We start from the raw sequence: 23,943 nt of genomic DNA on the forward strand, positions 1-23,943 counted from the left end.
CCTGCCAGTCACTTCCTCTGTTTATCTTTTCTCTCATCCGTTTGTGCATTTATTTATTTTCACCTCTGAGTCAATCTTTCATGTTTATACCTCCTGTCCTCTCCTTTCCCTTCATGATGCCATGCTTTTTCTTTTCTCTTCCTTTCTCCTCCTGTGTGTGATGTTGTGCAGCCCCCTGGTGTGCAGTGACCCCCACCCACCCATCCACCTAACAACCCTGTCTGTCTCCCTGCCCCTTCCTGAGCCTGGTGAGTGTAGTCATCTCTGCACCTTCATCACCTGCAAAACTGAAGTTTCAGGATGCTTGGGGTCCAATTTTTCTTATAATTCTACCAGAAAAACAGTTTTTGTTTCTATTTACTCAAGGGTGCAGCATCACCACATATTTCAGTAACAGTATGTTGTTTTGAGGGAAAAAGAAAGCTTCTGTGTTGCATTTTGCATAAAAAAATACAAAAGAAGCCATGCAGCGGCTTCTACTGCTGGCAAATTGAAATAAATTAACTCACATTTGCTTTTATAACTTCCTGCACAAAAGGCACTCAGCACCATCTCTACAAAAGCAAATAATTCACCATTGCATTGTCTTCTACACCATCCTCAGTGTATAACGCAGTTTCTGTTGGCGCCTCTCTCACAGGAAGTCGGTTTTCTCACCATGTTTCTGTAAAAACGAACCAACCAGGGCTAAAAAGAGTGTCCTCACTTTCTTTCTGTTTGCAGCAGACGCTCAGGTGTGACCGAACAGCAGGTCTTTGAATAATTGATTTGAAGTTTCTCTCTTGTGTTTTAGTCACGGGGAGTGAGAAAATCTGTTTTCACAGATATGCAGAGTTGACGCAGATACTTGTACGTACAGCAGACATGGGACATTCAATGCACCGTGACTGTAAAGGGTGATAACTTACTCTATAAGGACATTTCAAAACAGGTTTTTTATGCAACACTCACACAAAGTGTTTATAACCTAAAGAAAATGCAAGAAAACTCCAAATACTATTGTTTTCGTATCTACTCTTATTCACAACCCTCAACCCAGAATAAGTCGAGCATATTCACAAAGGTTTAGGTGTTGAAAACCGAGTGGGAGGAAAATTAACCACACCACCTCAAGTGGTCTTTTTAGATTGTCTCAGCAAGCCAGCAAAACCTTGTTACAGAATGTTTTAACCAAGAGGCAACCGTCTGTCTTCAAATGTGAAGCCAATGCTGAAGTTTTAAAGCTGCAATTCCTCAAGTGTCCACTGGAGGCTGGCTGTAGAATCAGCTTGAAGCCACATACACACTCATTCAAAAAGCTGATCTTTGCAGCAGAAATAAACATGTTTACAGCCTGGTTTGAAAAATGATTTTGGTATGGATTCATCATGTCTCTCTCAGCACACACTGTAGGTGGATGAATTCTTTTAATTCCTTTACTTTTTAGATTTTGATTTTTTAATGACATGCATAAAAGTAGCATCAGGCTAGTGAACCTGGGCTATCCACTGTATAGGTGCACGACTGGACCACTGGGCCACACCCAGCCCATAAGACTATTTCTGAAGTTATGTAACTTCTCTCTTTTGCCCAATTAAGGGTGTGGCTTATTTGACTGACAGGCTGGAGTTGTTAGTGAAGAGGCTAGAGGCCACCCTTAGCTCTGCCTCTTAAACCTTATACTTGCTCAGCATTGGGTTGAGTTCAGCATTATAAATATGGCTACCACCAATGATAGGCCTTAAAAGTTCCCAACAGAAACAAATGTGTGACATCACAAAGAACATGCCCATTTGGTCACAGAATTTCTGTTTTCACAGAAGTAATGACATGTTTACAAAACTGAAAACATTATATTCACTTTCACTTCTTATATGATGCTTCATAAAACTGAAACAAGTGTTATTCACAAAGCTCTGACAATTGAACCATTTTGATTCATCAGTTGTGTTAAAAAATATGGGTCAGTTACAGGAAAATGTATTTGTTGCTGCCCAAGTCGAGACTTAAATTCAAGGTGTGTAGGGAAAACTATTTGAAAGCATTCAGTAATTGTTGTGCACACATTCAGGGGCACAGCATATCTATTTATGGTCCGTCCTCACTGTCCGCATCCTGTTGCTTAGATAATATATTTTAAAAAAACAGGACAGCTCTCTTGTTGTGTTAAATTTGACCTACAGCTGCTTTTTAACCCCGTCAGTATCACGTCAGAGCGCCTGTAATGTGATTGGTTTTCAGTCTGCTCCTCGGCTTTGTGACCCAGACGCTCATTCAGGGATCAGCTGGCCTGAATGAGTCCAGTCTGAGGTGTCAGATTAGCGGAGGCGTTTGCTGGCTCTCTCCTGGGTGGTGTGAGCGACAGCAGGATGCTGGCTTAGAGAAGGTATTAACACACTACCCTGAGAGCGCTTTAAAGTGGTCAGGTGGCCTCTTTCACTGTTAGGAAAGTCCAGATTCATGCTCTATGCTTTGATGGGTTTCTTCCTTATATGGTCATTATTTCCTGCAGACGAGTGCTGTTTATTTCCCAAGCTCTGTTAGAAAAGTGAATAAAATTTATCGACTTTGTGCCCTGCGTCTGACCCATTCTGATAAATCAATATCAGGGGAATAGTCCCGTATAACCACATTACTGTCTGTTATATCACTCTGTTATGGACTGCAGCTGTCATGAGTAACGATTTAAAACATCAAGTCATTTAGAGTTGTGTCAGAATGTGATATCGTAAAGGGCTCTGTTTTTCGTACATTTTGTCATATTGATTCGTCTTCATGACAGTTTGATTTATATTTTATGTTTTATTCTCTTTGTGTGTGTTATCAGGTCAGCCTTCAGGGTCTGGAGAACTTCCTCTGTCTCTTCCACTACGTGCAGCATCACCCCAACCACAGCAAGGATGCTCTGAAGTTCTGGTGAGTCACAGTAATATTTCAACACCCAAAACTGTGCCATAGGGAGTGCAGAAGGCAAAATCTGTGGAAGAATTAGACTTGTGCAGTGGTGTTATTGTTGTAAAAGATGGAGTTCAAAGTTTTCTTCTATAAAGCAGAGATTTGGCAGGTTTTAAACATAATTAGATACAGCCTACAGAACATCAGGCAAACTTTCATTTCCAACTTTCATGTTTTTGGGAATAACAACATCTCTGCTTAAACATGCCCACCTGCCTGAAGGTGTTTTTCAGCTAATGGTTCATTTCATAAGTTCAAAAATAATAAATGAATCAGGCTTTGGCTGTGACACATAAATAGAACAAATCTGGAAAATTGATGATTATTGTACATCTGCTATATCTAAGCTAGCTTCATTGTAAGCACATAGCGTTTGACAAACTCTTCAAATTAAAACTTATCTGTTGTTGTGTTTTTGAAATAATTTTATTTCAAAGCAATTGTCACAGGAAATGAAAGGGTTCTGGAATCTCTGCCTTTGCATTGCTGTCACAAAGTTCCTGAACTTTCTACCTCTCAATAAGCTCCATGGTTGTTTCCGCAGAAAGGCCTGTTTGGCTTTTAACTGGTGTGATCTAAGGTTTTTGGATAAAGTAGCACGGGATCTTCAGGTGATCTTTATGGCACTTACTAAAATAATTGGATCGTCACATGAAGATCTCCTAACTGCTTCATAAAACGGTGCAGGGGCAGGGCCATTAACACCAAAGTCTGCCCAAAGCCCCACCCTTACCTTCACTCTAAAAGGCCGACCAGTCAGGGTGAAGGGAGTTTGAAGAGTGGGGGAGCCTTAAAGCGACGGCAGCTAAAACAAAATATTTCAATCAGAAGCTGAAATAAGTGTTTCCTGAAAGACCAGACAGGGGAAAATTAGTTTTTTTTTTTTGAGTTGTAAATCATGAAATGATACTACTGAGGGAAAAAGAGGGACAGAATATATAAAAATTACTAGACCCTCTCTTTAAATGCTCTGGCTTCCTCACGCAGCCAATCCTCTCTATCTCTCTTTGTGCTTGTATTTCTTATTGATTGTGTGGATGTCTTGTTGTTGTTTTACATAAATGTTGCAAAACAAAGATAAATGGACTTAATAATTATAGTCTGTCCTGCAAATAGTAATGGAAGTGTTGCAAACAGAGCTATAAATCTAGAAAATAAATCTAAATTTGATGAATGCAGGAAAGTTTATGATACCAACCTGACAGTGTAGTGAAAAAAAACAAAATTTATTCAGATATGTGACTGAGTTTGGTTGTTAAATGTGTTTGAAACACTCTGACCCGTCCTGGGTGATGTTAATACTAACAAATCATCAGTGTCCTTGGTTCTTTCTGTTGTCTTTGCGGAGGAGAAATACCTGCAGGAGTCAAAGCTTCATGTTATAATTTGTATGTCCCACAGCTACAGAGCAGCCTACATTATGTAATCATGCTGCATTAGCTTTGGAGTACCTCCCTGCATAGATTTACATACTGATCGGCACAATGTGCGACATTAAGCATCTTAACAGCCTCTTGTTTTTGTGATAAAACACACTCACACACTCACACACTCTCTCTCACACACACATACAAACTACCTGGAATTAAGTGAGTGCATTAGTATTTGTGTGCTGTGTGTTCCCTCGGCTGTAAAGTAATTAGTCTGAGTGGGTTTGGGTTAAAATGGCTGAAATAATGTTGTTGTTTAAGGACAGAAGTCATGTTTTACTCAGTGAACTCAGCCGTTAAATGCTCAACTGTTTAATTTTTGAAGCTTTTTGTTATATTTCTGCACACAGCTGAGGGATTTTAAAGGAATAGAACAACAAAAGGTTTATCTTGAACTCCTGAAGTCAGTATCTGCAGAACATTGTTGTTGTTATCAGCTTCATGGAGTCTGAATCTTTGCAGTTGTATGTTTTTTAATTGTAGTTTGTTTTAGATTTTAAGTTGTGGTGGGTTTTCAAACTTTTTTCTTGTTGAAATGAAAGTGTTTTAATTCTACACAAGCCTTTTAGAGTCCCATGAATTGTTTTCTGAAAAACAGTCGCATCTTGCATTTTGATTGAATCATTTCCCTCATGTTCCTCCATCGTGAACTGAATTAAAATCAGACAGATAATTCATTTTCTTTTTTTCTTTTTTTTTTTTTTTACCTCACATTGAAACTGACAGAGCTGGATAAAACCTCAGCTGTATAATTAACTCAGTTGGAAAACATCACAATAATTGGCCGGGGGGAAGCACAGATTTGGGATCTGCCAGAGAGAGAAAGAGACATCTCTGCAGGGGAATGATATGATAACCACTCTCTCTGTTTACTCCGTCTCTAATCACTGTCTTGTGGTAACCAAAAAACGACAGAGTGGCCAAAAGCTGGCAGAGGAGTCAGTCAGAGAGTAGATAATGCTTTCAGTGCTTCATGAATGAACATGTGTTCTAAAAATGATGAAGTGTTTGAAAAATTGTGTTTTTGGAACAATTTCATGGTGATACCACCTGAAGTTTCTAATTACTAGCTTTCTTTTTGGTGGCTTTTAATCATGAAGCCCAGAGACATTTTTCTGTGTTGATTTTGAGCCTTAAATATCTCAAATATTTGCTTAAGATTAGCCTGCACTATGCAAGACTAGATATGTAACAATCAAGAATACTTGATAGTGTCCTTGCATTGGTTTGGTTCCCTAGCATTGGCATGTTGTCAAATGCAGTATTAAAGGGAAACAGGTGTAGTATTCACATAAACAGTAGGGGCAGTATAGAGGGTAGTGGATGTGACAGTTAAAGCTACTTTAAGAGTTTTAACCAAAAGGAGACGTCAGGTTTATAAAAATGAAGCCTATGCAGAAGTGCTAAAAGTTGCAGTTTGTTGACGGCTTGAGGATGCAGAAAGACTAGAAACCAAATACACACCAAGCTAAAAAAACAGACTTTTACAGCATTAAAAGATATTTACATCCTGGTTCAATTCCACTGTCAGCACACTCAATACAAGGGTGATTTTTTTTAAACTCAGCATTCTAGAAAATCCTGAGTTTGTTCAATCAGAGCTCACATGACCTACAGGTCCCGCACCCTACAGCTGATAGTGAGGAGGCTAAAAGCCCAGTCTCTGGTCTCAACTCAAGTCAACAATCCAGTGTGTCATCGCAACTTGAAGAGACAAGCTTTCCAGTTAAAATAACTGCTGACAGACAAGTTAAACTTTATTAATCAGCATGGAAACCAGAAGAACTAAATGGAAATAATTTCAGGACTGTTACTTTCAAATATGGAGGAAAATGTTTGAAATGTTGAGCAGGGAGGTGCCAAAGGTGTATTTAGTTAAAGTATAAATAGAGTCTGTGTTCGGCTTTTACTCTCTGATAGCATGTCAAACCCTCTTGGATACGGTCTTGTCTGTTGGAGAGCAACCTGTGACCCAGATAAGCTCCAGCCTGAACAGAAATATTCATAAAGACCATTCATTTCAAGAAGCAGGCGCAATTTTGGAAATTAAAGCTGAAATTTGATGAATCGTCTATTCCTGGATTGCGGGACATTATGTTGCTCCACTTTTCTTAATTAGAGATGCTGTCAACAGGCAGAGGGGGAATGAGACAGACTACTTTCTGTGACCTGTTTTGATATGATGTGTGATCAGGTTGTGTTGGTGTTTTCTTAGTAATTAATTTTGACCAATCAGAAGCATTCTCCTCTATTCCATTATATTATCCTTTGATCAGTTCAGTTCAAACCTTGTCACTTTGGTTGGACCAATCAGAAACATTTTTCTGTCCTTGATCTGTTTTGTCACATTGCATTGTCCTTTATGTTGGCTGGTTTGATATGATGTGACATCAATTTGTTCCTTTGCTGTTACTCATTAACGTTATAGCTTCTAGACCAATCAGAATCAAGTACATAACACAGCGAGGGATTAAAGAACATCACAGTGTTTATTAAAAGATCTTTATTATTTTGTTGTTCATACCTTTAAAATCGATTTTTGTGTTTCTTTTTTCATTCATTTTTATTATAAGTAACAGTTCACTTACCAACATCAACTTTCATGAAAGCCCTGAAAGGTCACTTTGCGTTTTCACTGTTGCTTCAAGATAAGATAATTTTAGTTTCTTTCTTAAGATCTCAAGTTATTCAAAGCCATGACCACACATAGCCGGGTATTTGAGAAATCACATATGTTTATACGTTTAGGCCTGTCATCCATACAAAACCACCGTTTCGTCACTGAAAACAATGTTTTTCAAAATTTCCAGCCAAAGTGAAGATATCGGAAAGTGCCGGTTTCGTGGTTTTGTTTAGATGCTAAAAACAGAGGCTGTAGGAGGGTTTAAGGTGGGGGGATTTGGTTTTGAAAATACCCGGCTACGTGTGTACAAGTCCTACTTTGTAATTTTGAGAGAAAAAATGGTTCGCTCAAACTAATGGAAGACTTATCTTGTTATCTTGAGAAAACAAAATTGCTTTCACCAGGTAATTTTTTGGGGATCTTAAGATGAAATCAGTTGGTTGAACACTATCATTAGCCTGGTGAAGGCGTTATGCTGACAAAACTGGGTTTATTTCTAAGATAATGAGAAAAATAAGTCAAGATCTTGATAAAACAACTGGAATTAACTGGTTATTGTGAAAAAAATGAGATAAAATATATTTTAATCTTGACATTTTATAGCTTTTACCTTTTAGCTCAGATCAACACAGAGTAAGGGTTTTGAATGACACTATAAGAAATTCTATGAACTTATTTTTACATCAGAGTTCCTCTGAGGAGAATAAAGGTATCTTTGCAGATCAGGCTACAGCAAACATATTCTATGTAAAGTAAACAGATAATATAAGAGAGTGTAAATAAACCATCCTTTAATATCAAGTAGGTTATTCTGAGTCTTAACCCTTTCAGTCTTCTCTTGTGTTGAATCATCCTCCCTCACAGTCGTTGTCATTGAGGAAACAAAGGCCCTGGCTGTGCATGCTGGTTGTGGTTAAGGTCTTCTGCAGGGCAGCGGGGACTCTGCAGTCTTCCCAAGACCAGTCCCCTCACCATGTGACATCACATGCTTTCATGTGATACGCTGATCTGCTGCGAATCTGGAAAGCTTCCATTTGAAATTCCAATTTAATGGAATTTGCGCCGCAGAACAGAAAATTTAGTCAGCAGTCGTGTGAGGAGGTATGCGGATACAAGCCGCAGAGCTGCAGTCATGCTCGGAGCTAAAAGCAGGATGAGTTTACGGAAAGTGGACAAGTAACATTTGGTAAGACGAAAACCTCAGCCTGAAAACCTGTGATTTGAAGTTTTAATCTTGTTTCAGATGTAAATGGTCTTCATTCCTTGTACTTTTAATTTCAAAATAGTTACGTTTGGTGTTTTTTGTTAGTCCTAGGTTTGGCTTTGTAAAAGTGTTAAATTTGACTCAAAGATCTTTTGATTCTTGTTGTTTTCAGCTCAAACAGAGCAGCTTATCTTTATTTATTGTCGTCAAGTTCATGAATTGCATAACTGTTGGTCTTCCTGTAGGGTGTGTGTGTGCCTCCTAATGCCAGTTTCATTGTGAGGAACACGTGGTTTCACACATGCTGTCTTGGAGGCGCTTGTCTTCACACTGCTTATTTGATAAGTCAGAGCATAGTCTGGGTTTGTGGGTTTTACTATGACTGGCTTACCTGGAGAAAAACTGTTTTTTGCTCTCTGAAACGGACATTTCTGACCCATAATTTTCTACCTTAGATGTTCATGCCGCTACAGATAAATTTTCTAAAGCCATGCAAACTCCCCACTCCCTTGGAAAGTTTTGTTTGGGTTCTTCTTTTTGGGCGTAGTCATAAGACTAGTTAAAGTTAAAGGAGGAGCAAGCATCTGTAGCAGACAGGTTTGCTTTTGGTCCCATTTCTCACGCTGATTTTTGCAGATTTGAAGTCTTGACCAAAACGGTTTGGCAAAGTCAGTCTGAACCTTAACACTCAGCAGCCGACACTGACCACATTACTCTCTTATTTGGGGTCAGAGTTCTAGGTGTGTGTTTGTGTGTGTTTTCAGCAGCTGATGTTTCCTCTCCTCCTCTGGTATCTGCAGCTCAGACATGAGTGGAGCCAGCAACACGCTGGCGAGGGAGTTCCTGACCGACGTCCATCAGCTATGCAGCGCCGTGGCTCAGAGGGCCGAGGCCCGGGAGGAGGACGAGGAGGAGAGTCACATGGTGGCTCTAGGAGAATACCTGGTCAGGGGGCGGGGCTTTCTGTTGCTCAGCACGCTGGACTCCATCATCGACCAGGTGAGCATGGAGGAATACCAAAAGTTCAATTTTTCATGTTGCTTGAGATGAGTGACTCTTTAGCTGCGACCAAACCAAGCAGCCAGACTAGGAGACCTTTTCTTGATGTCTTTCATTGAGTCCAAGTCCTGAACTCTAATATTGATTGTCTGATTCTACCAGGGACCACTTAACCTGTTCTATACTCTGAGGTCTTTGCTGCTGCTCTCCCATACTTGTCTCTTTGGATAAGATGTGACAAGATAAGATGTGATGGATGAGCAGAAATGATAATTTACATAGTTACAGCAGCAAAACACAGTTTATTGTGCAAATAGACAATAATAAGAACATATAAAGAAAGATTATTATACTGTAATAGGTGTAACTAGAAAAAAATATGTACAAAAAAGGTCAACTACAAGAAATATGTACAATCAAAATATGTATGCATGAAATATGCACAGACTGTGGATGATGACTTATGGATACACATGAAAGAAAGTGGACGTGCTCTCCCTGCTTCAGGCTTTGACATTCCTTAGAGGCACATGGAAGGGCAGAGAGTACTCAGATCTAAGCTATACTGCCAAATAAGACTTATACATTCAAAAAAATGCATTTCTCTGACCAAAAGCAGATTTTTTTCTAGATTTTTTCAGTGGAAGTTTACAGTTCATGATTTCAGTCTGTTATCACTCACTCATCTTTGCCTTGATGAGGCAATGTCACATGTCACACATGTTAAATCAAGCATTGTTGTTAAAGTGACGGTGAGCAGCCCAAAATTTGTGTCAGCTTTGGCGACCTCTACACACCAAGTGCCACATCTGAGCTGTAAAGGCCCATTTATGCTCAGCGTTACATATGGATACAGATACGGATGGCGCCTTTTGTCCGTGCTCTGCGTTCATTTCGTCCGTATTTCTGCACGTTTCCATGAAGCTTACAGATACGGACCAAACTGAGCAGTACCACTGGGAGCTGTGGGGCCAGTCTTGCTGTTACTACCCACACAAGACTTTAGTCAGAAACGAAGAAGAAATAACAACGACAGAACTTTCCCGTTGCATTCAACTGCCTCAACAACCACTGTCTGCTACAACACTGCCTCAGTTTTTGTCTTTTTTGCTAGCTGAACTTTATTAATACCTCCTCCACAGCCACCTTGCTTGTTTTTGAGTTTTGTTGTGATAAACTTTTGACTCTGGGCTGGGCCCACCTCTCGCCGGGGGATGTAATAGTCAACTGCAATGCCAACGTAAAGGACATATGGAAGTATAGCAGTGACGATAACGTCGTTTGAAACGGACAGAAACATTTTTATACGTAAAGGGAGAATAAATGGGCCTTAAGCTGGTTCCCTCTTAAATGTCTGTAATTTTCACATCCTGCTTCTTTTTGACTCTCTAATGAGCAATTACTGCTGAAAATCATCAGGACAGAACGTAAACAAAGACTCTTTTTGTCTGCAAGCTTTAAGCGTAATCTGACCCGGTGGGAGCCGTGACAGGCATTAAGAAACACTACACAGGAATAAAACGCTAATCTACGCTAATCTACCGCCAGTCTGCCTTGCTTTTTGTAGATTGTATATTAAAATTAAATTCATTTAGTTTAAAAATAGAATAAAACTCCTCAAATTAGAAATATTCATCTTCAAGCTCAGGAATTTAGTTTAGCATTTTAGTGCTCCTGTCGAATTTCACACAGCTGTTTATTATCAGCATGACAAATTAAAAATCTGCCTCTGTAACCTCTGCTGAGACTAATCTCTCTTCATCCGAAGGAGCTGCAGACGGAGATAATGAGAGCACATGATAGAAATGAAGATTATGCAAACATCAGCTGATTAAAGGGATGTTTAATGACCACTCTGTAATAAAACCTGAAGTATTAATGATTTAATCCATGATAGAATGCTGAATAATTTAATGAGCAAACATCAAAACATTTTGTATGTTTTTATTATCAATATCCACAGTTTGACTTTTACTGACTTCTTCTTGTTGACTTTTAGTCAAAACATGAAGATTTTTATCCCCAAATAGTCTTTATTTATATTCGGTCGACATTTTGGCTTCTTTACGTCGCTCATTGAATTAAATCCAGCAGAAAAGCAATCACTGTAATTTTCTGATTATTTAATGCTGTCTTCTTTCTGCTGCTGCTCACAGGATTTTAATGCATGCACGCAAATCCATTTAGAGCCGTTGTGATGTTATGTAACTTCAGCATAAGCTGCCAGCTGTGCCGTTAAATGCATTTCTATCAGAACATATATGCTGCTCCTCGATGAAAGCATATTTCTGCTACGCTAAGAAACAAAATGACAGATCTTTAACTTGATGTAATGTGGAAAGTATTGGTTGAACAAAATGTTCTTTTTACGTTATAACAAGAAAAAGAGTTAACCTGGTTTTACGACAAAAAAAAATGATAATATTAAAAGAATAGAATCTGTTTTAATGTAAAAATTTTTACGTTATAACAAGAAAATATTGTGTTATAACATAAAACTGATATTATTTTATGTGGTGTGGCAGCAACAGGCTTCTGTATTCTTCAGATATTTCTCTTTTGCTCTCTCTTCATAAGTACAGGTTATAGTCTGTAATAAGGACTTTCATTCCATTTAATACTTTAATTCAACTAAATTTCCCACCAATTTCCTTAAAGTTTATAGTCTTTTTGTAATTTCTATCTCCATTCTTTGAATTTTAGAGTGCGAGACAAAACCTTTCGGCCTGTATTTACTTTTCTTTAAAAACACATCAGAAATAAGGTTTCATTGTCCAATGTGCGTGTTGTTGTTTTTTCTTTTTCATGTATGAGATAGTTCAACTTAATGTATTTTCGAATTTTTCAAAATTTTAGGACTTACATCTCAAACGTTTAATTTTTTCAGTCTATAATGAAAGATTTTTTTCTGTCTCTTCTCAACGATCAGTAATCTTCAGAACAACTTTTTTTTCATTTTGGGGACAAATTGTTGTATTTAAATGTAGTATTTCATTTTTTTAATAATAAATCCTACTTTTTTGTCATTTCTTAGTCTTTAATTGAAACATAAAGGTTTATGTTTTTCATTAACACATGAAGGAGCTGTTTCTCTCCGCTCTGAGGAATGCTCTGGACTAACATCAGATCCTTCAGGTCTAAGAAGTGAGCCTGGCATGAAGCTGCTACATTACTCCCTGAGACACTCGCAAAGAGGACTGCTCAGCCTGCTTGGTGCCTGAATGCATGTACATCGACAAATAGAAAGCAGATTTATCAGGGGATTTTAGATTTCACTTTCTTTTCTAACTCGTGAAACCTGGCGGGACCACCCTTTGAAGGAGAGTTTGTCCTAAAGGGTGTGACTAAAGCTGGAGGGGGTCAGAAAGCTTTGGAGGTAACCTCGATCTGTTTTCACTCAGGAACTGACGTGTCGTGAGGAGCTGCTTACTCTGCTGCTGTCGCTGCTGCCGCTGGTTTGGAAGATCCCTGTGCAGGAGGAGAAAGCTCCAGGTCAGTACCTAATTCGCCTCATCAAAACATTTTTTTATGTTAAAAATAATACTGACTCCTAGTCCCATGATTTTAATGCACATGCCTCATTTTCAGAGTTTTAGAGCTTAGTTTTCTGTGATTTAGAAGCAGGAAGAAAAACAAACTTCATTTATGGATTTATCACCCCCAAAGTCCTGCAGTGTTCCAGCAGCATCTTTGGTTGCTTTATGTGAAGGCAGCAGCATGTGTTGCTTCCTTCTATTAATAGCATCTCATTCTTCATCATCCAATGACTCATTTTCATATTTTCTAAAGTTTATTACTTTCTAAACAAAAAATCATTCTGTCCTCTTGCTGTAAAGAATGAATCAGCGGGTAATAACACAGTCAGTGTCCTCTTTTTGTTGATTCTCAGTGTGACAAACAGGAGCAGGCTCGTTGTTTGCAGAGGCCCGTGACCTCAGTTTGACTCCGGTATTTAGAACAGGACTGCTGACGCTCTCTGACAGAGACACGAGACATTTTTACTTTAATTAGCTCGGACTCTGTGAGCGAGTGTTAACAATCACAGATTAGCTGCTAACAGGCTGCAATTAAAACTTTAATGACTGTTGGAGTTAAAGTTTCAACTTTTTTCAGAACGCTGAAGAGAGAGGGGTGAAATGCAGCAGGGAGTACATTTTTATAACTCGTTTAGTTGAGGAGATACTAGACACAGCTTTAGCATAGGTACACTCGGCATACAGAACAACAGCTGCTTTAATCACCAGCATAAATCAGCTGACAGCTCCTCCTTTGTGCTTTTTCTGATTAAATAGGGTCATTTGTATAGTAACTGTTAAACATTCTGTACCCTAGGAGTCTTTGCTGATGCTCCCCCTGCAATTTCTTTACATAGTTACATATAAAAAAAGAGAGGAGGTTAACCATCCCTGCCTCCACTTTTAATGTATGCATATCAAAGAAAGAGAAAGTGTGCTCTCCGTTGCTTAGATTTTCATGTGTGCATATGAAAGAGAGTGGAACTAAGCTCTCCCTGCCTTTTCTTTTCTTGTATACATACGATAGACAGAGAAGGTGTTCCCTCCCTGCCTCAACCTTTTATGTATGCACATGCATTAGAGTGATAGTGTGCTCTACCTGCCTTTCATTTCAATTATGCACATTAGAGAGTGGTTTGCTTTCCCCACCACAGATTTTTCTGTATGCTTGGATCTAACTTATTGGATGCAAATAACTATCATAGTTCAAACATCAAAAGGGTTTAGTCATAAAACAGTGGGATATTTCAGATAATTTAGCAAGATTATAAAGCATGTTAGATATACTTAAAGATAGATCTTTATTTTTTTGTTTTTATGTTGGAAGGCATCTAAGGATTTGAGGAATTAAGACAGAAAGCAGCTTTGCTAGAAACTAACGGACTCTGTTTTGACAGATTTCACCCTGCCGTCCTTACTGGAGGTGTTCCTGAGCCGGGAGCTGAAGGCCGCCCCCCTCAGAGTGGGACAGAAAGCTGCTGCAGATGAACAGAGTTCAGGGAAACGGTCCCGCATCGGCAGTGGTACCTGGAAGTCCCGGAGGTCTCGCAGGACTGCGCAGAGGTACTCCGTGAAGGATGCTCGAAAGTCGCAGGTCTCTACCTCAGATTCAGAAGCAAACGCCGAAGACAAAGCTGCCCCAGGTCCCAGTGGAGCGCGCAGCAGACGCTCGCATGGCTCTACCATCAGAGTAAGCTGTCAGCATCACCGCTCAGAGACCTCACAGTTATCCACAGCCACCAACACCACCCCAGACACCATGAGCGCTCCATACCCACACCCACGAGCCCCTGGGTCAGGGCTAGACACAGAGACCCTCACAGACCCCGCTGCAATATCAATTTTCAACCGCATGGAGAACTCGCCTTTCGATCTCTGCCATGTGCTACTCTCTCTGCTGGAAAAGGTTTGTAAGTTCGACATGAGCATCAACCACAACCCAGGCCTTGCCGTCAGCGTTGTGCCGACTCTCACGGAGATCCTGACTGAGTTTGGAGAGTGCTGCGGTGGAGGAGGAGGATCAGGGATAGAAGAGCTTGCTGGAGGCTGGACAGAAGAGCCCATCGCTCTGGTCCAGAGGATGCTCCTACGAACCATCCTGCACCTGATGTCTGTGGATGTGAGTCAGTGTGAGACTCTACCTGACAGCCTGAGACGCAGCCTGACCGACCTGCTGCGAGCCACGCTCAAAATCCGGAGCTGTTTGGAGAGACAGACAAACCCTTTTGCTCCACGACCTAAAAAGACCCTGCAGGAGGTCCAGGATGACTTCTCTTTCTCCCGCTATCGCCACAGAGCGCTGCTGCTGCCAGAGCTCTTAGAAGGGATCCTTCAAGTGCTGCTGGGCTGCCTCCAGGCTTCCACTCCGAACCCTTTCTTCTTCAGCCAGGCACTGGAGCTCATCCACGAGTTCATCCAGCACCGCGGCCTGGAGCTGTTCGAGGCCACGGTGCTGCGGCTGGAAGGTCTCGGCAGGGCCCGGGACTCTGAGGTGGTGGGTGAAGCTTCGGAGCGGCTGCTGGGTCTCATCGCAGGAGTCTTTAAGATCATCAGTGCTGTGAAGAAGGCGAAGTCTGAGCAGCTGCATCAGTCTGTCTGTGCACGCCGCCGCCACCGTCGCTGTGAATACTCCCACTTCCTGCATCACCACAGAGACCTGTCAGGGTTACCTGTGTCTGCGTTCAAACAGGCAGCCAGACGAAACCCCTTCGAGGAGGCTGGAGACGGTAAGGAGGAGTTGGAGGGTGATGCGGTGCGTTACCCAGAGCGTTGCTGCTGCCTCGCCGCCTGTGCTCATCAGTGTTTGCGCCTCCTGCAGAGACTCTCTCCTAATGGGCCGGCGGTGCTGCAGGTTCTGGCCGGGGTTCAGGCTGTTGGGATCTGCTGCTGCATGGACCCTCGCTCAGTTGTAGGACCCTTGCTGCATGCCTTCCAAGCTCCTGGTCTGCGCAGCTACCAGACTCACGTTCTGGGTGTCCTGAGTAGGCTGATTCTGGATCAGCTGGGAGGGGGGCAGCCATCGGAGAAAGCTAAACTCGCTTCCTGTAACATCTGCACTCTGGACAGCAGCCAGCTACCGGGACTAGAGGAGACTCTGCAGCACGGGGACCATTCGGTCTCCACCAGTCTGTGTTACCGCTCTCAGGGGATTCTCCCCAGTGGTGGGGGGGCAGAGGACATGCTGTGGAAGTGGGACGCTCTGGAGGCCTACCAAGAGCTGGTGTTTGGTGAGGACTGGCAGTTGAGCCAGCAGATAGCCGGACATGTGTGCCACCTGACCCTGAGGGGGAACGCTATTGTGCAGTGGCAGCTCTACACACACATCTTCAACCCAGTGCTGCAAAGAGGGGTGGAGCTGGCCCACCACGCCCAGCAGCTGGGGGTCTCCACGGTCTGCGCTCAGGTCTGCAGTTACCACACCCGCTGCCTGCCTGTGGAGGTGCTCCTCATATACCTGCAAACACTACCTGCTCTCCTCAAGTCAAGGTGAGTCACTCCCTTTATTTTCCAACCCTGTTTGACAGCCTGAAATTCAAGTTTACTAACATCAGGTATTTCAGGTTTTGATTACTGAACAAGAGAAATCAAACAGAGCAGATAGCTTTCAGATTATTTTTGATTTAAGGTGGAATGAAGGCGGTCAGTTTTACTAAATCTCAGCATCTTAAATTTGATCTTTTTTGTCTTTTTTGTCTAATTCTTCAAGATACAGATAATTTAACAGAGCATATTTGGCCAGTAATGGCGAGCATTGAGGTGTGAGTATGATTACAAAACATCTCCCAGACTCACAGGATACAATTATTGTGTCAAACATAACACATGAAGATTTTTAAATCTTAGAAATAGTAAGATCTCCTTCATGGATTTTCACTCTCTATATACTTTACCAAGTGCTTTACTGAATGACATTACATCATATCATACCATACCCAATACCTGTGTATTAAATCAATAGCAGGCCTTGATTTCAACCCTTTATTCGATGTGAAGCCTTGAGTCTAATATCGTCAAAGTCTTTCCTCTGCCCTATTGTAGTGTTCTTTTTTATTTTATCATATCCAATTGTACCTACTTTGTATCCTACAGTATTGTATCCGTAGCCATTATATGATCTTTACACTGTACACAGATTCAGCACATTTGTTTTTCTCCTCTTGCTGTTTTCTCAGAGGATCATTGTGGATATTAATCTCTTGTTACATAAAAATGATGCAGACAGCTGTAAAGAAAGATGTCCTCATGTTCTCATCACCAGAGGTGTATTTATCTCCTTTTATATCGCGTCATAAAGCAAACATATTCAGGCAGTGGACACTTTATCCACCGGGACATGTTTGTCATGAGATCTGTCTGTCCATTCATTGCTAATTGATGCTTATCAATAATTCATTAAAGCTTTGTTCCCTGACTGAGGGATGGAGGGTAATTTACTGGTTATGTAACAGCTGTTTGTTCAAAAAGGTTAGACAAAATGCTGCCAAATGATATTCATATCACACTTAATGTGTTAGGTATTAGTGAATATAGTTTCTGTTACTTTAAAACAGCCCACAGACATGCAGGCTGAGTTGTAAACTAACTGCAGCTCGGTGCATGCTGGGAAAGGTTGAACCCTGTTGTAACCCCAGAGAGGATCAGTGGATGCAGAGAGTGGATGGATGGATGCTCTGAGGCGTCTCTCAGCGGTGGGCTGAAACATTTTCTTGTTAAAATTCAGAGTTGGTTGTTGTGCTCTCAGCAGGTTTGACATTCAGAGACTGTGAGATCATTTCAGAGACTGTTTAAGGATGGCATTATAACTGAAAAGACATCATCCTAAAACTCTTACATTGATGACACTCCTTAAGAGATTTAAGAGATGTTTTCCCCCAGTCTTAACATTAGACACTATCTTTGTTTTTGTTTATTCATCTTCAGTGTTTCATTTCAAACATACACACAAGGGAGTTGGGAAGGGAAAATGTGCTGCAGTGATCGAAAATACAGTAAACATATACAGACACAGTGACAGTCTCTGCAAATATACAAAAGTATGTGTTTTGAATTTGTTTAAAGAGGGCTATTCTTCTCTTTTTAGTGTTTATCTGTCCCTCTGGTAGTAGATTAACAAGCTTATTTCCCTCTCCCTGGAGTTATAGAAAACTCTTATTTCAGCCTCTGTCTGAAACACCTTGTTTTAGCTGCTCCACACTCCACAAACCCCCTTCCCTCTGATTGGCCAGCAGTCTGGAAGCTGGGGGCGCAGCCATGGACAGATCTTATGTTTGTGGCCTCCCCCCTAGGGGCAGCATCGAAAAAAATGAAGCCTATAAGGAAGTGCTAAAAGTCACTGTTCATCGAGAATCCACGTACACACCCAGCCAAAAAAAACAGACTTGTACAGCATTAAAAAGCATATTTACAGCCTGGTTTAAAAAACAGCTTGGGTCTGAAACGCTGATTTCTCTCTTTTTTTCTAACTTGGCAGTTTAGAAGTTATTAAGATTGTTCAATCAGAGACACAGCTCTGCTCTAACTGAGGGGGCCCTGTACCAGTTCGGAAGGAAACTGAAAGCTGGCGTCATAACCAATATGGCTGCGTCCGCGGATTGGCTTCATTTCACAGTATCAGGAGCAGATGATGGCATTGCGGAGACCACGTTCATGTTTTTCAAAGTCTGCCCCCCCCTCCAGCATGTCTTGAACCAGTTAGGAGATCTTTATGTGATGTCCTCATCGAGGTCAATCCACGTAATTGATATATACTTTGGGCTTTTGAGAATAGGTGTTCAGCTAAGACAGACAACTTTGAAATAAATTCATCATCATCTGACTGCAAAAAGCCCTTTTCAGTCACACCAGAATTGTTCTTATCCTTTTCCTGAAGAATAGTGGAAAGCAGACAAATTATTCTCAGGAACTGAAATCACTGTTTCTTTAAATGCACAGCACATAGTCATGAGATTTAGGTTTTACTACATGTCTCCCTCTGGTGGCCTGTTTTAAAAATGGAGATTTTTTGCCATTTAAATGAGATTTAAGGTTAAAGAGTGGTAATTCTCATGTGTAACTATGTCTGAAGTTTAGTTTTAGTTTTATTTATTATCATTTTTTAAATTCAAGATTTCAGATATTTCAAAATTTAGAATCAACAGTTTAAGTATTTGTGGTTTTAGGTAAAAATATTATCCAATCACAAACGCTCCCATAAACTCCATGCAGAGTGCTCTTGTTTTGCGTCATGTTGTGGAGAGAAGCTGTCAGCATCTCCTCTCTGCTGCACTGAGATTTACTCTTAAAAGTTTGTATTCATTACAAGCCTGTTCAAAATGGGAATGAACAAACAAATGCGCTCCATTCTGCACATCAGCACAACCTATAGGTGCAGGGGTTTAGCAACCCACCGCTCTAGACTGATTTAAGATTATTTTATAGTGTTGTTAAAAGTGTTGTATAATGTTAAATATGATCTCAAAAGGTATACCATATAAAGTCTTTGATCTGTCAAATGAAACAGCTCCTGCTACAGAGGTTAACTCCTTTTTAAAAAATGACTTTCGAAGGATCTTTGCAGACGCTGCTCTCTGCTCGTCTCCTGAAACGCGGCCACCTTTTCATCATTACACATCTCATTTTGCTTTGAGCACACCTGAACTTCATTTTTTTTCAGGCGGCGCATTAGACATCCAGACTAATGGAGACTCGTCCTGATGGACCTGCTCTCTGCTAATGAAAAGAGGAAATGTTCGAAAAAGGCAGAATTAATCAGCTCTACATTAGTTCAGCAGACAGCTGGGAAAGTTAGATTTGATATTTTCCTGCCTTGAGCTGGAAGCACTAATCGAACGTGTGTTCCAGCTCTTTAGCACTCGGTGTGTAATTAAAGTGTTTTTGTTTTGGCCTCTGTTTAAATGTCATAACATCTCCTGAGAGGCTTGTTTTCTCCCCCTGCATGTTGATTCAACCTTCACTCAGAGGTGACACATTTTTCTCATCAGGTAATTTACCCTGCATTGTAATGGCCTCATTTATAATTAATTTATTACCGTCTGAGTGTGGTGTTCAGCCGTAAACAAATTAAAAAAGGTGAAGTATCAGCTATGTTTGTTTGCAGTGATTCAGAAGATGAAGAAAGTTACATAAGATGTACGTTTATTTGTCTTCAGTGGAATGTGGCAAATGCAAATATTAAAAAGTGGAGGGTGTTTATTGTTTGTTTATGGATAGGTTAACAGAAAAAAAAAATCTGCCTTCAGGGAAATTATATCATCAGCCTGAGAGGAGAAAGTGAAACAAGAGCTGAAAGGAGAGTTCAGGGTTGTTTGTTACATCAGGAGCCAGTCATGGTAAAACCTTCTGGCTGATTTAGAAGTAAAAATTACGACTGATCAAAGTTAGACTACAGCTCAGTTTCACTTTTACGCCAAGGACAAACAATAAACATGAGTTACGTGTTATAGCCAGACCACTCTAAGAGTTCGTTCTATTATGTTTCTTATTTTCCAAACAGCAAATTCAGGTCAGTTTATTGGTCCAAAAATATGTTCATGTTTCATTATTTGTCATTTTAAATGACCCGACATTGTACAAGTGGAGGAGGTCTCTGGAAAACTGGATTCCAGAATGCTGGGTTCCATGATACTGCATTCAAGAGCACTAGGTTGCAGAGTATAGAATTCTGGAATGCTGGAATTATGAACGACTGGGTTTTGGAACCCTGGGTTTAAGAACAGTAGGTTCCAGGTTGCTGGGTTCTGGGCTGCTAGGTTTGAAATGATAGTTTCTTGAGTGCTGGCTTCCAGAATGCTGGGTTTTTAGAATTCTGGCTTTCAAAATACTGGTTTTTGGATTCTGGGTTTCAAAATACTGGACAACCCAAAAACCATGTTCCAGAATGCTGGGTTTAAGAAACTGAATTTTTGAAATAATGTGTGTGGAACACTGGCTTCCAGAATGCTGGATTCCTGAACCCAGGTTCTTAGGTTTTAGAATGCTGGTTTCAGGACTGGTGGGTTCTGGAATCCTGGGTTCTAGAGTGCTGGATTTTGGAATGCTGGGTGCCCTAAATACTAGGTTTCAGAATAATGGGTTGTTGAATACTGGGTTCTGGAATGGTTGGTTTTGGAAGTCTGGGTGTTAGAATGCTGGCTTCAAGATTGCTAGGTTCTGAATTGCTTTTGAAGTGTCTTAAAGAGACAGTAGCTGAAATAAAGTATTGAACACAGAGGCTTAAATGAGGATTTTCAAAGACAGCATCCTGAGAGTCGAGACTGTTCGGGCTCTAAATCATGTGAGGTTATTAAGAAAGCTATCAGAGAGACGATATAAGGCCTGAAAATGTTTTAATGAGTCTTAACCTCGGGTGCCTGAGGGTGAAAAACAATCAGTGTCACCACACAAGGATTTAGTGGAGACTATCTCAGATGCTCAGTAAATAGAATGAGACAAAGCTGCACCTATACAGAGATTTATGTTTTAAGTCAAACTGTCAAAGAAAACTTGAGCTATTGAGACCTCAAAGATGCTGATTTTTGTTGAATCCTGATACTGAGCTAGTGCATTAATTTGTATTTGAAGAGATAGTTTCACATAAAGTGCATCAAACTGAGTTTGTAATGTTTATGTCAACTTCCTGTCTCTCTTTGCTGAGCATTTTGTTTTTTGTTTTAGGGTGATCAGGGACCTCTTCATCAGCTGTAACGGACTCAATCAGGTGACAGAGCTTGTGTATCTGGACCAGACCCGCTCCCTGGCTCTGAAGGTGTTTGAGACTCTGATCATAGGCAGCAGACATCACCAGCCTGATGGAGTCCTCCAGGAGCTAGAGAGTGCTGATACTGAAGAAAGGGAGGCCATCTTAGGGCTGGCTGAGGAGCTAGGGTCCAGAGGGGCTGGAGAGGGCCCACAGAGCCTCAGCAAGTTCTACGAAGGTCTAAAGGAGGCGTATCCGCGTCATAAGAGCCGGAGTGGGCAGGGCCGAGGACCGGGCCGCAGCCGAGCAGAGACACACCTCCATGTGATCAACCTCTTCTTGTGCGTGGCGTTCCTGTGTGTGAGCAAAGAGCCCGATTCAGACCGTGACTCTGCCAATGACTCTGAGGACACTTCAGGGTACGACAGCACAGCCAGTGAGCCTCTTGGTGGGCGGCTGCCTTATCTGTCACCTGACAGCGTGGCCCTGCCCTCCAAGGAGCAGGTTCGCCGTGCTGCAGACGTGTGGTCAGTGTGCAGGTGGATCTACCTGGCCAGCCCCTTGTTCCAGAGGCAGTTCTTCAGGTTAGGAGGGCTGGATGTCTGCCTGCGCCTCATGGCCATGGTGATCCAGAAGCTGTCCTGTAAGCCCAAGGATGGAAAAGCAAAGAAGAAGAGGGACAGTAAGGGCAAAAGCAGCCCTGAGTCCACAGCTCCAGCTGCCTCATTGGGACTAGAAGAGACTTCTCATGGTTCAGCGGAAGCCCACAGCCCCAGTCCTGCTGAGGGGAAGACCAAAGATCCAGCAAAGAAGCTGGAGGAGGAGTGGCAGCTGCAAAGCATTCGTCTCCTGGAGGCCCTGCTGGCTATCTGTCTGCACAGCGCCAACTCGGCCCTGCAGAGGATTGAGCCCGAGCTTTCTTATCAGGTAAGAGTTTATTTCATACTGCAGATGTTTCCACCATGGAAGTACTCAACTTTCCCCCGATATTAAGCAGCAAATCCTAAGTTTTCATTAATAGTATAAAATTATGAGTTATAATGAAGTAATGGTTTGGAACTTTAAATTCCTCTCTTTATCCCTTTAACTTGACTATTGTGTCGTTTGTAGCTGCAGTCAGTGGAGGAGACCCTGTTTGAGGTGAGAGACCAGCTCTCTCGCTCCGGCGTAGTGAACTCTGACCTCGCCGTCCCTCTGTTCGACTCTCTGCTGAGGGTGGCCCTGGCAGAGGTGTCATCTGGTCCTGACCCCCCTGAAGAGAAGCCAGACAGGGTGAGTCCTGCCATAGGAGAAACTGTGAGTGAAGTTACTGCACCTTTTTGGCTTTTACTATCATGCTCAATATCATGGTGTCTGTTTTCTTTCTCTTGTTGTAGCAGTAAAATTGTTCTCGAGTTGATTTCTCAGCAATAAGATACTGAATGTATTCAGTCTGCTCTTTCTGTTTTTGTTTTTTTTTGTCTGAAGTCTAAGAGCTGCAGTGTTTATTTATAAAGCAGCCAAACAACAAGAGGAAAGCCTTTTTCCACCAAATGTCTGTTGCTAAGCAGTGTTATCTGCCTGATGTACAACAAAACAGCGGATGTCAATAAAGATAGAGCATGTTTGGACAAACTAATGAGTGCAAACAGAGACAGGCTCATGTTTAGACCTAAGGGCACTGAAGTATTTTCAGTATAAAAATATAAAGTGATATTTTGAATAATCCTACAATGAAAGAGGACGATCTTAAAATAGTGTTTGTGTTCCTTTCAAATAAATAGACTCAAAGCCTTATACTGCGTCAATATGCTGACAAATGTTTTTTTTTTTTTTTAAGAACAGCTTTTTTTTCATATTTTACAAACAAATATTGGGTTATTGATTTTTAGTTTCTGGATTGTTGTGCTGGATTTTGGAATGCTTTACTGGATGTCAATGGACAAAGTTTAAAAAAGTGGTGTAAATGTGTGTAGTAGTATGTTCAAAGACTCATATGAGGATTAAGTTATATCAACACAAAATTTGTCCAAATCATGAAATTTTCCAGTAAATGAACTCACTTAAAATGGCAAATTTATGAGTTTAAGAAGAGAAACCTGACTTTATTTTATGGCAGCAGTGAAGGAGACTTCCAGAAAAGTTGGTTACAAAATGCAAGGGTCTTAAAGAGACAGTAGCTCAAATAATGTTTTTTAAAGACAGCAAACTGAGATTGGTTAGAGATTCTTGACCTGTTTAGACCAGATGCAACATTTCCATGTATGTAACCTGAAGGCTAACATGTAGGTCATTTCAGACAGCGTCATTATCTTCAACACTTAACCAATGAAGTGCAATGTGATTCACTGAAATACACGTGGAGGTTGTGGATTCTTATAATTCTTACTATTTTTACGGCTGGTTTTTTGGCAGCTAAGAGGGATGAAGCTGTCTGAAATGACAAACACGTTGTATTCCATCTTAAAGGGATAAATGCAACCTTAAAGGTTTATATGCACATATGTTGCATCCAGTCTAAATGGGTTAAATCATTAAAATTATCAATGCTGGACATACTAAAAGTGGGCAGATTTTTAAACCAC

General features: G+C 41.0%; 1 protein-coding gene across 4 annotated transcripts in view; it reads left to right on the forward strand.

Moving 5' to 3' along the window:
- The window catches only part of lyst (lysosomal trafficking regulator), an 86,662-nt gene that overhangs the window by 15,077 nt on the left and 47,642 nt on the right, over positions 1-23,943 (forward strand). For 3 of the 4 annotated variants that reach the window (XM_074675226.1, XM_074675227.1, XM_074675229.1), the window contains 6 exons: positions 2,807-2,895; positions 8,992-9,190; positions 12,592-12,682; positions 14,103-16,191; positions 21,358-22,306; positions 22,490-22,675. In XM_074675226.1, coding sequence (XP_074531327.1) covers positions 2,807-2,895; positions 8,992-9,190; positions 12,592-12,682; positions 14,103-16,191; positions 21,358-22,306; positions 22,490-22,675 — 3,603 coding nt within the window. The remainder of the gene's footprint in view (positions 1-2,806; positions 2,896-8,991; positions 9,191-12,591; positions 12,683-14,102; positions 16,192-21,357; positions 22,307-22,489; positions 22,676-23,943) is intronic. The other variant, XM_074675228.1, reaches the window with a different exon arrangement.

Source organism: Halichoeres trimaculatus, unplaced genomic scaffold (assembly GCF_033239565.1).
Source record: "Halichoeres trimaculatus isolate MK-OKI-2021-1 unplaced genomic scaffold, fHalTri1.1 fHalTri1_scaffold_8, whole genome shotgun sequence".
Lineage (NCBI taxonomy): Eukaryota > Metazoa > Chordata > Actinopteri > Labriformes > Labridae > Halichoeres > Halichoeres trimaculatus.